The sequence below is a fragment of the Topomyia yanbarensis genome, chromosome 1 (genome assembly GCF_030247195.1).
Source record: "Topomyia yanbarensis strain Yona2022 chromosome 1, ASM3024719v1, whole genome shotgun sequence".
In the NCBI taxonomy this organism is placed as follows: domain Eukaryota; kingdom Metazoa; phylum Arthropoda; class Insecta; order Diptera; family Culicidae; genus Topomyia; species Topomyia yanbarensis.
Genome location: NC_080670.1, coordinates 62959711 through 62976158, shown reverse-complemented (window position 1 = coordinate 62976158; position 16448 = coordinate 62959711). Strand labels below are relative to the sequence as shown.

General features: G+C 45.6%; 1 protein-coding gene across 1 annotated transcript; it reads left to right on the top strand.

Annotated features, from left to right (window-relative positions):
* The first annotated feature begins 7777 nt into the window (after positions 1-7777).
* On the top strand, positions 7778-11198 carry LOC131695805 (uncharacterized). Its single transcript, XM_058984338.1, has 3 exons — positions 7778-8165; positions 8222-8419; positions 8473-11198. Exon 3 carries the CDS (start codon positions 9144-9146, stop codon positions 11196-11198), a length of 2055 nt encoding a protein of 684 aa, XP_058840321.1. The 5' UTR covers positions 7778-8165; positions 8222-8419; positions 8473-9143.
* The last annotated feature ends 5250 nt before the right edge of the window (positions 11199-16448 follow it).

The following is a 16448-nucleotide window of genomic DNA, read 5'->3' as shown; positions in this document are numbered from 1 at the left end:
CACTTATAAATTTACAAACGCGGTTCTACAAGCGCCTGCGTTCGCTCGACCATGAATCAGTTACGTCCGGAAGTCTACTCGGTCCTAGCAGCTAAGGTCCATGCCTTCAGTTCGACCAATAAAAAATTACGCCTATCCACTAGACAACACGTTTCATGCCGACATGACCGGGAGCTCTATTGATATGGAAGATTCTCTTCTTGTATCTGAGCCGTACACCGAAAATTAAGTATCAAACTCACGGTTCGCGCGCGATCATCCAAGAACACATGCGAATATGCGATGGAAACACGGTTATAAAATCGAATTTTTGCACGCGAAGTTACATACACGCTAACGAAAGCGACAAACACGTCAACTTACAAACGCTCAAGCCCTTCGCGATCAAACTATTAAGCAATTAGTGAATACCCAATCCAGACAGATATGCACCCTTGGACTCAAACGCTACAACTCACACCGTCTACACACACCACCCCAAGGACTCACAATTAGACTCATACATACAAAATCCCACAATAATTACAGGCATTTGTCTGGCAGCCGTGGGAAGTGCATCTCAAACGCAAAACTTCTCATTTCAATGATGGCTTTGGATCTGTGGTGCCTGTGTTCAAGGCACCAGAGCTTCGTCCGTCAGGTTAAGGATGTATGTAACCCGCTAGCCACCACCCTCGTCCCTAGATGACCATAAAGGGATAAAAAATGATTTTTGGGAAACTATCCGCAAAAAATGCTTTTTGGGAAACTATCCGATTGATGCTGCTCCAATATTTTGGCAACAAGCGCGTATACCAACTCGCGAATGTTATAAATGCGCCGGTAAGCTTCTCAAAATGTACAAAGATTGGAAATCCTTCAAACTCCTTCTCTAGGACGAACCATCAACCGAATTTACGTCGATATTACTGCTATTCTTGCAGCCAATTCCAAGCTGAAAGCATCTAGTTCCCCGGACCCTAATGGCGTTCCTTCGATTTTTGTTAAAAAGCGCATCAGAGGGCTTTTTGAACCACTTCGGCGAATCTTCGTGCTATCACTCACTACTGGAACATTCCCTTCCTGCTGGAAACCAGCGCACATGTTACTAGTTCATAAAAAAGGAAACAAATTCAACGTTGATAATTATCGGGGAATATCGTGTTTTAGTGCCGTATCAAAACTATTCGAGCTGGTTGTTTTAGATCCTATTTTCTTTCACTGCAAATACTATATTGCAGGTTTAATGCCTAAACGATCGACAACGACCAACCTGCTCTCGTTGACAACATTTGTACTCGATGGATTCACTGACGGATTGCTAAACGGTGCTATTTACACAACCAGTCAAAAGTTTAAGTTCAGACTACAATGTTAATGTAATATTCAAAAAGCTCTGGTTTTCTTCATTTATTGTTATTAATTATTATGATTTATAATTATTTTTCGACCCATTCCTTTACGATAGACACATAAAATATGTAGTTCTTTTTCACTTTTAAATAATGAAATGATAATTTTCGAATTACTTCAATTTGAATAGATATTTTTTTGGCAGTTGCGATTTTCAATAAAAAAATCTTTTTACTTACCTTTTAATAAAGAAAACTCAAAAAACAATTTGGAATATAATTTTTGGAGTTAGCTCTCGCAGCACTAAGATGTTAAACGTATTATGTAGTCGACGCATCGAAAGAATACAACCTGTCATAACACGTTTGTTTGTGATATACTCAGTTAGCGATCAACTTCCGAGACGAATAGACGCGTTTTGCTTTCGTTTAGAAGTCGTGCACGGGCTATTTTTGGTAACTGGGTTTTCCCCGATTAAAGGTTTGTTGGGCAGAGCCCTACACAAAATTTCATTCGTTGTCGCGCATAGTGTCGCAATGAGACGGCACAAAAACAGGTTTTGTATATACTATGCGCATCTACCGCGGAAACAATCTTACGAAGAGCTCCACAGCTTCGTAAACACAATTCTCGGATAGCAGAAGGAACATTTCGTCCGTATTAAACCAAGATGAAGCTTAGGATGCGCTTTCGTTAAGGTCAATGAACTATCGGTAGCACAAACCATCGTATCACAACAACAAACATGCATCCGAGATCAATGGCAAGACGTACAAACTGAGAATCATGATGGAAAATGGGGCAGTGAAAGTGAAACTGTTGGTTCTTTCCGAGGCCGTTACCGACGAGAAAATCGTCGAGTTTTTGCAAGTGTACGGTGACGTACTGTTGCTCCACGAGATCCTATGGGATAAGAGGTACACTTTTGGTGGTATTCCGACTGGAGTTCGGGTAGCCAAAATGCTGGTGAAAAAGAATATTCCTTCTTTTGTCACCATGGACAAAGAATATTCCTTCTTTTGTATTTTGTGATTTCGTACACAGCGGCATATCGTGTATCCAGAACAAAAAGCTTCTGGTTCAAAAATTCGCCGCCGATCAAGCAAACACATCGTATGCGAACGTCGCCAAGCAACCGGCCAGACCAAAGTCGGTTCAGGCACAACCGATGGTAAAGAAACAGCCAACCAACAAACTGTTGGTCCCGAAGTATTTGCCTCTACCGACTCCAAACACATCGACAGCCCTCCCGATTGCTTTCAAGCCCACGAATAGACCACCACAACAGCAGAGACATTCAGAATCCGAACAGCCTTCAACACATACAACTACAACAAACGACAGCGTTTTCAAAGTGCCATAAGTGGGGATTCGCAATCGACCATAAGGGGGGATTCACAACGCAGACCGGTGCCAAATGAACACCGAAACGATGGTGATGATACCGATCGATCCACGTCCTCTACTGGTAGCAGACGATTTCTCCGTCGTCCACCAGGTAAAAAGCAACGACAAGATGAACGCGATGACTCGCACGATGAAATTTTGGCCTTGTAATGGAGCAGCACACCAGCTACAATATCGCCACTATCAACATAAACACGATCACCAACACGACCAAGCTGAATGCACTCCAAATTTTCGTCCGAATGATGTAGCTCGACATCGTTTGCCTACAGGAGGTTGAAAATGAACAGCTGTCCCTGCCAGGCTACAATATGATATGAAACGTTGACCACGCAAAGAGAGGAACGGCAATCGCCTTGAGAGAACACATACGATTTTCTCACATCGAAAAAAGTCTGGATTGGCGTCTAACATCGGTTCGAGTACACAACACCACACTCTGTAATGTATATGCACTGTCCGGCACAGAACTGAGAGCAGAAAGGGAGAGATTTTTCAATAACACGATAGCCTACTATCTTCGACAGTGTACGCGACGGGAAACAACATGAGCCCCGCACTCAAAAAGACCATCCAGCAAACGAATCTGCATGACGTATGGGTGAAGCTAAGCCCGCAAATAGCTGGCCACACATACGTAACGCACAACTCGACCGCATCTACGTCAGCTCGGGCCTCTGTGACCAGCTGAGAAACACACACACTGTTTTTTCTGTTCTTTCACAAACCATAAGGCCGTCACGGCCCGAATTTGCCTTCCTCACCTAGGCAGGGATGTAGTATTGGACTCGACAACGTCGAGATGATAGTATTGGACTCGACAACGTCGAAATTTCTATTCATAGATGGATTGGTGGCTGGTATACGCGAAACCAAAAATTAAATCTTGTTTCCGATGGATGTCGAAATTAGCGCACGACGATTTTCACCGCGAACAGCAGAGGTTCTTTGCGCAGCTGCGCTTAGCGTACGATGGTTATTATCGAGATCCGACAATGCTAACAACCATCAACCGCCTAAAGGCCGAAATGCTATCACATCAGCGAAAATTCACGCACATGTTTGTGCGTAGCAGCGAAACGTACATCGCCGGAGAACCGTTGCTAACATTCCAGCTGGGAGAGAGAAGAAGGAAACGAACGACAATCACGCAACTGCGAAACGAGAGAGGCGAAATTCTCGGGAGCTTAGAGGACAGAGGGGAAACGAATGAAGCGATGGATCACGATTTTGAATGCAACAGAGTTGTACCCGATAATGATGCAACGAAAGAGCAATTAAAACGAGCGCCCTCAGAAAATCACCAGGTTCGGACGGCCTTCCAAGGGAGTTTTATTTGCGAACCTTCGACGTCATCCATAGAGAACTCAATCTCATCTTGAACGAGGCCATGTCGTACAACGTCCCCGCCGGCTTCGTTGAAAGGATCATAGTTTTGTTAAAAAAGAAAAAAAACATTGGCTGTACCGCTCGCTCATACATACCAATTTCACTAATTATCGATTATAAACTTCTGTCTCGTATCCTCAATTCGACACTGGAGAAGGTCGTGAGTGCCCATCGAATACTGGGAAATATACAGAAAAACTCTAATCCCGATAACATCTTCCAAGCCACGCTCTCCCTCAAGGACAGGATCGCCCAGCTGATGGCACGTAAACAGAGAGTAAAACTAGTAAAACTCATCCCGTTCGACCTGGACCACTTCTTTCTCAACCTCTGTGGATGATATTACTGCAGAAAGTTACACTGCTGAACACGTTTGCCACATTCAGAATGTGGTACCTTGTTTCTATCCTACCGCCGTCTAGTGTCCACACTGCCAAACTGACTGCATCTGTGGGAAGTTTCTTATGGCGTGAACTACCAGCTCGCGTGCCAATTCATCAACTAGTACGGGATCGAAAGCAAGGTGGCCTGAAGCTCCATCTGCCAGTTTTCAAATGCAAATAGCTGCTGATAAACCGTCACCTCAAAGAGATTAACTCCATTCCATTCTACAAATCCTACAAAGTAACCCGGCAAGCCTTCCACAAGCTGACTACCCCTATCTGAAACTGATTCGACAACAACTCCTCCAAATACCCTCTCAACTTCAGCAAAATCCTTCCGCCGATCTCATACACCGTTTCTACACGGAAAGCGCCGAAGAGCCCAGAGTACAACGAGAAAATCCAAACTCGAACTGGCGACAAATCTGGTCTAACATACGCGAGAACTTTCATTCAGCCAGAGAAGCTCACTTTTCCTTTGTAGTTAACGGCAAAATAGAACCAGGCGATTAATGTACGTAATTCGTCGCGCGGACGGAGAGCACTGCAATACTACGATTGAAATGCTCCAGTACAAGTTCAGCGAATGTACTCGAGTAGTAGAGGCGTGGACAGTGCTGCAACGAAAGGCTACGACAGTGCTGCGCGGATGGAAACTACTGCAGTTTTCAGATCTGATACGACTCACAATTGACGGAATGTCAAGAAATACAACAACGTATTTGCTAAAAGTTTTTGTAAATTATGTAAGTGTTATGGACAGATGTAGTATAGTTGATATAAATAAACTAAAATTTCATTTAGAAAATGATATGTAACTAATAGACTAGTCAACAATAAAAAAAACAGTTAAAAAACATATACGCGTCACCCAAAGGCGTCAAACCCCCTCCTACATTCTGACCACTAGCGTGTAGCAACATGATATAGTCAAGATGCATGTGCTTGACAAAGTCTACTGAGAAACCCACTCATTTATGTGTAAAATTAAAAAAAGCAAGTGAAATTAAACTTTTGACTAGTAGTGTATATAGATCTATCTGCGGCTTTCAACAAAATGAACCATAATGTCGCAATAGCGAAGCTGGACAAACTCGGTATTCGTGGATAGCTCCTGCGGTGGTTTCGTGTCTACCTCGATGGAATGCAGCTCCAAATCAGCATCAGCATTCTTCGTTATATCCGGCATCCCACAAGGAAGCATTCTCGGTCCAGTAATATTTTCCTCCTCTACTTCAAAGACGTCAATATCAAATTACAAGAACTCCGCCTTTCTTTGGCCGACGACATGAAATTTTTTTGCCGAGTGTCTTCAAAGTGCATTTGAGAGCTTTAGTACGTGGTGTGACCTAAACAAAATGTAAATGCTCAATTGTTACGTTCATCCGCAAAACGCCATCCGATTCAGTTTAACTATCATTTACTAGACTCGAGCGTTCCAAGACACTCTTACATCAAGGATCTTGGAGTCATTATGAATTCAGCACCTAAATTCAAACTACATACTTCATACATCGGGGATAAGGTATCAAGACAGCTTGGGTTCATTTTCCGAATAGCGAAGAGAGTATTGTTCTGCTGTTTGGAATCCGTACTACCAGAACGGCGTCGACAGAATCGAGGTCGTCCAACGACGGGTCATACGTTTTGCACTTCGACATCTTCCTTGGCAAAACAGATTTGAGTTGCCGAGCTACGAAAACCGTTGTCAATTATTACAGTTCAACACTCTAGGCATCCGGAGGGACTGCTCTCGAGTCCTGTTCGTCTCGGACTTACTGTCTGCCATTGCCTGTAGGGTGTATTGCCCTACAATTCTCGGACGTCTGGAATTCAGGGTTGTTAATACGATACATTTTTCACGATAATTTATCGGCGTTTGCTCGTTAACGATAATGTATCGTCATCGGAAAGTCCGTTGACGATAATGTATCGTCGCATTCATCGTCATCGTCGATAATTGTATCGTCGTATTAAGGTGAAGATATGCGGAAGCCACGTTGCTAGGCACCGACTCGCTTGTTTACATTAGGAAAAACTGAAATCTGAAGTGAAAATTCAAACGCACAAATGAGAGTTTCCGAACATTCTCCTTTGGTCATCTGCATATTGGCAGAAAATTTGAAGTTTTGTTAGTAAACGATTAAAGTTTCGCGAGTGTTTTTGCAGTGGTGTGTGAAAAAAGTGCATTTGAAAAAGTGCAATGAAAACGAGAAGAAGTGTTTCGAAAAGAAACCCCAAGTGAAGAGAGGCGATATTTTCGCACAAAATAGGAGCTACAGATGGCATTCCGTCAAAAACTCGGATTGATTGTATTGGAAAATATTCTAGCTTCCTTAAGTAGCAGTTTCGTGGCACACCAGCAAGGTTAGTGTGTTGAAAAACGTATTTTTATATTTGCTCATGTCAGATACATGGTTAGTCAGGGGAGAGGGGTGTGTGCGGCGCAGCAGCTATGTTGTGGCTCGCATGTACAATGTCCTTAATCGGTATCGGCGATAATTCATCGATTATCGCGATACATTTTGCGTTATTTTCCCTTTATTGGAGTTAAAGCTGATGCGGTTAACTTTCAATTGTTTAGGAATAAATACCCATTGAAGGACATGTCGGCTGTTGAAAATCAATAGTTTTTCAATGCACACGGGGGTCCGACGATGCGTCAAAAGGAATTTTTTTCAACTTTTCGGGAATGTGTTTTTTATTGAAGAAAAAGTTGTTGGCAGTTGAAAATCAATAATTTTGGACATTTTCAATGCACAGGAAGCTCCGTTAATGTGTCAAAATGGATTTTTTCAACTTTCCCGGGAAAGTTGTTGCACAGAGGAGTCAGCAGGTGCACAGCGTTTCCAAAGTTACAAAAAAGTTAACAAAATTGTTTTGATCATGATAAAACGAATTTTGAGCTATAGTGTCTTCAGTCAAGTTTATTTACAAAATGATTCCCACTTTGGAGAAAATATTAGCTTGGTAATTAATCCTTCTGAAGCTGAGAAGCAAATTTTTGTTTCGTATGCTATGTTTCAGCGCCCCATCTTCCTCTAGCCTTTATGTGACAAAATGCACACTTTCTTCTTTACCCTTAAACATGTAGTGACTTTTTATGACCGGCCTCATAATAGAGTTTTAGTCATTTTTTGAATATCATGAAGATCTGTTTTTATCAGTTCCTTGGTGAATTTTAGGCTGATTAAACGGGGACATTGACAAAATCGAGACATATTTTTCCTTGCTTTTTAATAAACTGTAGTAGTGTAGCAGTTAAATTATTTGATTAGATGTTAACTCAATTTGAACATCTTCAACACACACATTATACTAAGTTAAAGTTAAGCGTGTATGAATCCACCACAAGGGCCGCCTGCCAGCTTGAAAGTGAAACATCATCAACAAACTTTCTGCAGTAACTATATCCATTCTACCTGTCAGTTGCGAAGAGAGTGTTTCCGCTTACTAAAAAAAGGAATCACAATAAAAAGTAATGGTGTAAGGTGCAGCCGTGATTCCTGCTTCGTGCGCTTAAACCGGCTGAAAAAATACTCGTGCGGGACAGAACGCACAAATTACAAAACGATTTTACTTTGGAAAGGGTCGCACGGAAAAAAATACGCGATTCCGACAGTCACACGAGTGTTGATCCGGTCAAAACTCAAGGTAAGCAGGAGGAGATGAAACAATCGTTCCGACGCTAATTGCCTTCTTCTTGGCAGCGTACAAGCAGGAACACAACGTCCGTTCACACAAGGCCTGTTGATCTAATCAGGGTTGATTCCGGATCGTACCGGATTGCACTGGGAAGATAAGAATCCTGAAGGTATCAGTACCAGCAAGCAGTGATCTGCGAACGAAAAGCGATACGCTTTTAACCAGCCTAGCAAACACGAAACGGAAAACGCCTTCCAAGAGAAGTGAGTAAATCACAGCGATTATAGATTTTATGACGACACGTGGTATATTGTAGGGCTCCTTTTCCGACACTTAAAGTGTCCTACTACAAGCATCGGGACTCAGATACCGGCTCATCAGAAGTTCAATCAAGGCGTCGGTCGAACAGGAACAATTCGCAGGCAGATCAGTTGGTGGAAGGAATCTGGTCACCGCAGCTGTGCACCTGGACGCAGGTGAGCAGCCTGAGTACAAGCGGGTAATAGGAGACCGTGACGCAATAGGTCCCACGGTCGAGCTCAAGGGGATTTTGTCACTAACGAGGGCACGCCGGATGGAACGGAAGGTGGCGAGACACACGGTTCATATCGTGAGATGCCGCAGCGGATGGCGGGGCTGTGAGTACTAGCTTTTAAGAAGTGAATAGAATCAGTAGGCTGGAAGGGCAGAGCAGCAGGGATAGGTGGATAGAAGAAGTCAGAGAAAAAAGAGGAATGTGTGAAGAGAGATGAATAAAGGGGTAGGATGTTCAAAATGACACGTGTAGGTTTTGGTTTTATGAGCAGTCGGCCCAGTTGAGGCAAGTTGTCGCCGAGGCTGTAGCAAGACAATATTACATTGGCGCCCAACCAAAACGAACCTTAGATAATTTGTTAACCCAATTTGGCAAAAAAATTATAGATTTAGTTTTGATAAGTTCTTGTTGGCTTTAGTTGATAAATTGGCTTTTTGAAGACCTTAATCGTTATGGAGATAAATCCATTACATTTGAGTGAGGAAGAATTAAATTATGAGTTGGCGTTGCGCAAAATTAAGGGTCCGGCACAATCCACCCGGCGAGACAAATGTTCTCGTTTGCAACAAGCCATGGAGCAAGACATGAGAACGGGTTGCTTTCACACCGACTCCTCTCACGTGATGGAAGACTCCCGCAATATAGAAGCTTGTCAATCCCGAGTAAAACTTCTTCTCACACCGATTGACACTGCCATAAAGAAGCATGACATCGGATTTTTAGAAAATGTTAAATCGCGACTGCGTCATTACAGAAACCGTTTAATACGCGTTCACCCGCCTCCGATTGAGTTACGACAAGAATATGAAAGCTTGCAAGCGCTGATTGCGGCTCTTTTAGAGGAAGTATACGTCGCGTTAAACCCGTCAATAGTTAGTCCAGTGAGGGAACGTAGTGAAAACACAACAGTGCATAGTGACAGAGTGGACCAAAGGAGCAACAGTTCCGACCATCGTTCAGAAGTCAGCATTCCCAATGTTTTTCCGGAGAGCACTAGGACAGCACCAGCGACCGGAACAGTTCCCAAAAACTCGTCAACCCAAACGACACGATTCGAGCAACAAGCAGGACCGACGAGAATCCAGAACGGACTACCAATTGCTTCCTCTACAACAGGCAAAGGACGGGGTCGGGGAGTTCCAACAAGATGGAACCTTACAGTACCTAGGTATCAGCGAAACGAGGACGATTCAAACGAGTGGGGACCGAACCCCTACAGTGACATCTCGCATGGACTGCCGCCACCAGCATATCGTTCCGTAGACTCTCCAAGGGACGGAGGAGGAAGCAACAATTCCACAGAATACAACCGACTGCGGGATGAGTTACTAAATCATCTGCTGAGGCGTGAACGAAACCAACAGGATGGACCGAGAAATCCAAAAGCGATCCACAATTGGCCATTCAAATTCCGTGGCGAAAAAGACACGACGTCACTCAATACGTTCTTGGACCGCGTGGAATGTTTCGCTCGTTCTGAAGGGGTGGAGGAGGAAATTTTGCTTAGATCAATCAAACACCTGTTGTTAGAAGACGCGCTGGATTGGTATGGACGAGCTTTTGCACAGGGATCACTACTGTCGTGGAGGCATTTTAAGGAGGAGATCCGACGGGAATTCTTACCTGGTAGCTACGCGCAAATTCTACGCATCGAAGCGAATTTCCGATTCCAAGGAACAAACGAATCGTTCGCAAAATTTTATCGTGACATTTCAGCACTTTTCCGTTTCGTTAGTCCACCGATGGCGGAAGATGAGAAATTCTTCATCGTGAAGAAAAATATGAATGCAGAGTACGCGGCAATAGTAGCGGCTGCCAGACCAGGAACATTACTGGAATTGGCTGAGGTTTGCAACGGGTTTGACGAAACAAGGTTATTACTAAACCGGCAGCGACGTGTACCATTCCCGCACAATACTCTACTGGAGCCAAACTTTGCGACCCCCGTTACCTCGCAAAGAACATACTCGGGTACGGTCACTCCACAGAGATTCGGTAGAGTACACGCGATAGGGCTACATGAAGCACAAGAAGTCCAATCACACAGTGATCTAATAGACTTTGCACGTAGCGAGCAGGAAGATCAAGAGTGGGCACAACAGCTGGAAAACCTTTGTCAACAGGTGAACGCGCTGAAAGGGCGATTTGAAAGGAGAGAGCAACGTCGACCCTCAAATTCACAAGGATTCCAGTACCATCAGTCGACGCAGGAGCGACACGGAACACCGAACACAGTAAGCAACATACCACAATCGCTGTCGCCAAATCAACCGCGGTCACAGCAGCAACCCCAGCAGACTCCTATTCATATTCAAGAACCACACGGAGAATTAAGGCGTTCAACGCTATCGTGCTGGAACTGTGATGAAGATGGACACCGGTTTATGGACTGCCCGAAACCCCAAGCAGTGTTGTTTTGCTACCGTTGTGGCCGGAAAGGTTTCTCGCTTCGCAATTGTCCCATTTGCTCAACTGGTCAGGGAAACGTACAGGCGAGGAGTCAGTAACAGAGGGACCAGCATCCTCGCAAAACTTCTACAGTCCCTCACTATTTCCCGAACTACAACACATCAATTCGATAATCATAAACATGGATGGAGACAATAGACCTCACGCAAACATTTCGGTACTCGGAAGACAGCTGACGGGTTTGCTAGACAGCGGCGCGAACTGTTCGTTGATTGGAGGAAGTACAGTAGCGATCGTTGAAGAACTCAACTTGAAAAAGGGCTTCCTGCGTGGTGGGATCCAAACTGCCGACGGTACCAAGCACAACATCGCCGAGTTCGTTAAGCTTCCCGTCGCCTACAATGGTCGCAACGAAACGATACCGATGCTACTCGTTCCCTCGCTCCCGGATTGTGTAATTCTGGGCATGAACTTCTGGGAGAAGTTTGGAGTAAAAGCCGTATGCAACAAGGTGGATGTAGCGCTGGAAGAGGAGATAAGTTGCTCTGAACCGATGAGAGAGCTGACCAGAAAACAGCAGCGGGAATTAGACGCGGTAGTGGCCACTTTCCCAGTAAGCAAAAACGGAGTGATCGGACGCACCGACAAATACACACATCGGATCGATATCGGGGACGCCAAGCCCAGAAAGCAGCGATGCTATCATATGTCCAAATATGTCCTAGACGAAGTGAACAAGGAGATAGATCGGATGTTAGCCCTGGACGTCATCGAAGAAGCGCTGTTCTCCCCTTGGAACAATCCACTCGTAGCTGTGAAGAAAAAGACAGGCCAGTACAGAGTATGCCTGGATGCACGTCACCTGAACTCGATAATGGTGAACGAAGGACACCCGATTCCGCAAATCGCTTCGATCATCAGCAACCTCAGCGGCTGTTACTACATATCTTCGATCGATTTGAAAGACGCCTTTTGGCAGATGCCGCTCGAGAAAGCCTCTCGCCCGACAACAGCGTTCACAGTACCGGGTCGAGGCCACTTCCAGTTTAAGGTCGTGCCGTTTGGTCTGTGTACCGCAAGCCAAGCGCTAGCCCGTTTGATGACGCATCTCTTCGCGGATCTGGAACCTCAGGTGTTTCACTACCTTGATGACATCATCATCTGCTCGCGGAGCTTCGATGAGCATCTGGCAATGCTGCGGAAGGTAGCTGAGCGATTACGACTAGCGAACCTCACAATATCCCCGGACAAATCGAAGTTTTGCCGCCAGGAGTTAAAATACTTGGGGTACGTGCTGAACGAAGACGGATGGAAGGTAGATGACGAGAAGATCAGCTGCATCGTGAACTTTCCGACGCCACAAAACAGAAAAGACGTGCAACGCTTTCTGGGGTTGTGTAATTGGTACAGGAGATTCATCGAAGATTTCGCCAGAATCGCCGTACCGCTGACCGAACTGACGAAAACAAAGAACAAGTTTCGGTGGACACCAGCTGCGGAGGATGCATTTGTCAAGTTGAAGTCAATGCTAGTATCAGCACCAGTTCTTGCGATGCCGGATTATGCCAAACCGTTCAATATAGCTTGTGATGCCAGCGACGTCGCTATCGGTGCCGTCCTAACCCAGGAAGTACATGGAACCGAACACCCGATAGCGTTCTTTTCTCAAAAGCTGTCATCGTCCGAGCGGAATTATTCCGTAACGGAACGGGAATGTTTAGCGGTGATAAGAGCGATTGAAAAGTTCCGTGGATACGTGGAGGGCGTTAGGTTCACGGTATTTTGCGACCATGCGGCGTTGTCATATCTGCGGTCAATAAAGAATCCGACGGCGCTAATGTGCAGGTGGATACTGCGATTGAATGCCTTCGACTTTGAAATCAAATACCGGAAGGGTTCGTGCAACGTGGTACCAGATGCTCTATCAAGGATTGTGGCGTCGATGACTTTCTCCATTAGCACAAGCGACGACAACTGGTACAACAGACTGGCAGCAAGCGTAGAAAAGCAACCAGACAAGTTCCCGGACTTCCGCACCGTCAGCAAAGAACTGTTTAAAAATTGCAGGTACAGAGATGAGCTGGAACAGGTAACGCACAGGTGGAAGAAAGTAGTGCCGAAAGACGAACGAGCAGGAGTTATAAGCAAGTTTCACGACTCAGCAACAGGAGCGCACCTTGGATTCCAGAAAACGCTGCAGAAAATTCAAACAGGCTTCTATTGGCCAAAGATGCAGGAGGACATAGGGCGCTACGTGCGCTGTTGTAAGGTATGCAAAGCCAGCAAAGCTCCAAATCAGCGAATGATGCCGGACATGGGAAAACTAAAGCCTGCTAGGATACCGTGGGAACTGATTTCACTGGACTTCGTCGGCCCATTCACAAGATCGAAAAAAGGAAACACGGTCATCTTGGTAGTAGTTGACTGGATAACCAAGTACGTGATCGCACAACCTATGCGCGCTGCAAATACAGAGACCATGTGTAACTTTCTGGAAAAGGAAGTTTTCCTTCGATTTTCACGGCCAAGGATCATTCTCACGGACAACGGGAAGCAGTTTATGTCGTTGGCGTTCCGGTCTCTTCTCGCGAGGCACAACACCGATCATATGACCACAGCGTATTACTGTCCGATGGTGAACAACGCAGAGCGGGTAAACAGGGTGTTGATAACTTGCATCAGAGCGCTTTTGGATGAAGATCATCGAACTTGGGACGAAAATCTAGCATCGATCGTAGCTGCCATCAATAGCGCGAAGCACGAGGTCACGGGAGTGAGTCCGCACTTTGCCAACTTCGGCCGAGAGCTGATTCTGCATACGGATCTGTACAAACAGGATCTCAACACGCCGCAGGATCTAAAGCTTGCGCAAGATCTGCGTTTGTCGAATTTAAAGCGGATCCATGAATTCATGTTGCAACGGATCAGAAACTCGCACGAAAAATCGAAGAAACGGTACAACATGCGTACGAGAGCGGTGGCGTTCAACGTCGGAGATCTAGTCTGGCGAAGGTCGTTCGGATTATCATCAAAAGTGGATCACATCAACCAGAAATTGAACCCGAAGTTCCTGCCAGCGATGATCCGGAAAGTTTTGGGTACCAACTTATATGAGCTGGAGGATGTTCCGTCTGGAAAAGTAGGAAGGTACCACGCAAAGGATCTAAAGGCCGATTAGAAGAAATTTGCTCAGCTATGTCGGCAGGCTCCAACCTGCTAACCACGAGTTTAGTGCTCCAGAAACACCGTTAGCCGATCGGGATAAATCGTGCCCTGTCAGGGTGTGGCGAGCAATAACTTTTCAAACTACCTCCCCACCATGGCATATCAGCCAGCGTCAATTGGACTTGAAGAGCTGTCTAGGAAGGCCCATGACAACTCGCAGTCGCAGCAAGCAGCTGTCGAGACGTGAGGGACGGGACAGGACTTCCACCAATTGAGAAAGATAAGCCTCAGCGGGCATGCCGTTTTCGGAACGTGAGAAACCGTGCGTCGAGAAATATAAGCCTTAGCGGGCAAGCCGTTTTCGGAACGTGAGAAACCGCGCGTCGAGAAATATAAGCCTCAGCGGGCATGCCGTTAGCGGATCGCGAGAAACCGTGCATCGAGAAAGCAGAAGCCTCCAGCAGGCATGCCGTTAGCGATTCGGGAGAAAACGCACGTCGGAAGCAGAAGCCTTCAGCAGGCACGCCGTTAACGATTCGGGAGAAAACACACGTCGGAAGCAGAAGCCTCCAGCAGGTACGCCGTTAGTGATTCGAGAGGAAACGCATTTCGAGAAAGCAGAAGCCCACAACAGGCGCGCCATTTCGGAACGAGAGAAATCGACCAGCGAGCACGCGAGCGCAACAGGAAGGAGAGCAGGTAACCGCAAACTAGAGACGGAACTTTCGGAGCGAGTCTCGGGAAAACCTTGAGCCGTTGCACAGGGGTGCAGGTCGACGAAGGCGGACCCCTCTGGACTCCTCAGACATAGCAAAAGTCAATCTCATAGGTAAGCTGCTTCATGGTGACACATCAAACTAAGTCATGGACCTAAGTCACTGGCGCAAGCGCGCGAACCGTTTCGGAACGTGAAAAACCGACAAGCAAGCGCAACCGCGCGGATCCTTCACGATTCGGGTGAAATCGTACCCTGCAGACTGGAAACGGGTTGTAGGGAGCTCACGACCGCAGAAAATGCCACAAAAGTGAGGCGGGTGTGCAGAAGTAAAGGAGGAACAGCTGAAGAATCCAGGCTTGTCACAACCGGAGCGGGAAAGAAGCAGACGTAAATGCGCAGGATATAAGCCTTCCAGGCTTGCCGTTACCGTAGCGAGAGAAAACGGACGCACGTCGAGAAACAAGCTGAAGCCTCCCAGGCTTGCAGTTACCGTAACGAGAGAAAACGGACGGGTGTGAGAAAGCAGACTAGACAGATCGGCAAAAGCACAAACAGTGTCCAGCCCGAACAAGTAAATCTACAGCTATGAGCAGCGCCAGTTCCCAGTGCTTAAGCATGAAAACACGACAGATCGGTATTAATCTTCCTAAACTGGACGGGCGTTTCAGTCCAGTAGACACAGAACTCAAATTGAGTCACAGGTCTCACTTGGTCGTGGAGGCGTCACCACGACAAATCTCTAAAGCAACGCGAATCAGGGGCGCGGACGTTCAGGCGGCTAGTCCAAATGAATTTAACCCTTGCATGGACTCGTGGTGATAGGAGAGACTAAATCCTCTCATACCTCAAACATACGACCGCCTCTCACACGACTTACAGTCCAATGAGAGTAAATGTTCTCTGAACCACTTACCGATTCAGACACATATGAGCCATTTTGTCTTTGTTTTGACACTTAATGTTAAATGTCGATCTACTAGTATAATTTAGCCATTATGAAACTAGTTAGAATCCTTGAATGTCGCTACCTAATGAGAGCATATGATTTGAAGGCCAGCAAAGAACTGAGTCGGAGACATTTTAGCCACGACAAGTGGGCGCACGATTACACCTTTCAAGCAGAAGAAGTCTGCTGTAATGTTTATTTGGTATTATGTTTATATTAGAGATCAAGATATGGAGAGCAACCGTTAGGCTCTCAAGCAATTATGTTGGATATATGATGTAGAAAAGTAATCTGTTCAGTCTCCGGCGCACTTCTTACGGAAGTGAAAGTTTTAGAAATTTTTCGTGAATGGCAATAGCAATTCACGAAAAATTTTTGCCATTGGGTAGGGTTGTGTAGCAGTTAAATTATTTGATTAGATGTTAACTCAATTTGAACATCTTCAACACACACATTATACTAAGTTAAAGTTAAGCGTGTATGAATCCACCACAAGGGCCGCCTGCCAGCTTGAAAGTG

Coding starts and splice junctions, on each gene's coding strand:
- LOC131695805 (XM_058984338.1), top strand. CDS start 9,144: ATGGAGATAAATCCATTACATTTGAGTGAGGAAGAATTAAATTATGAG.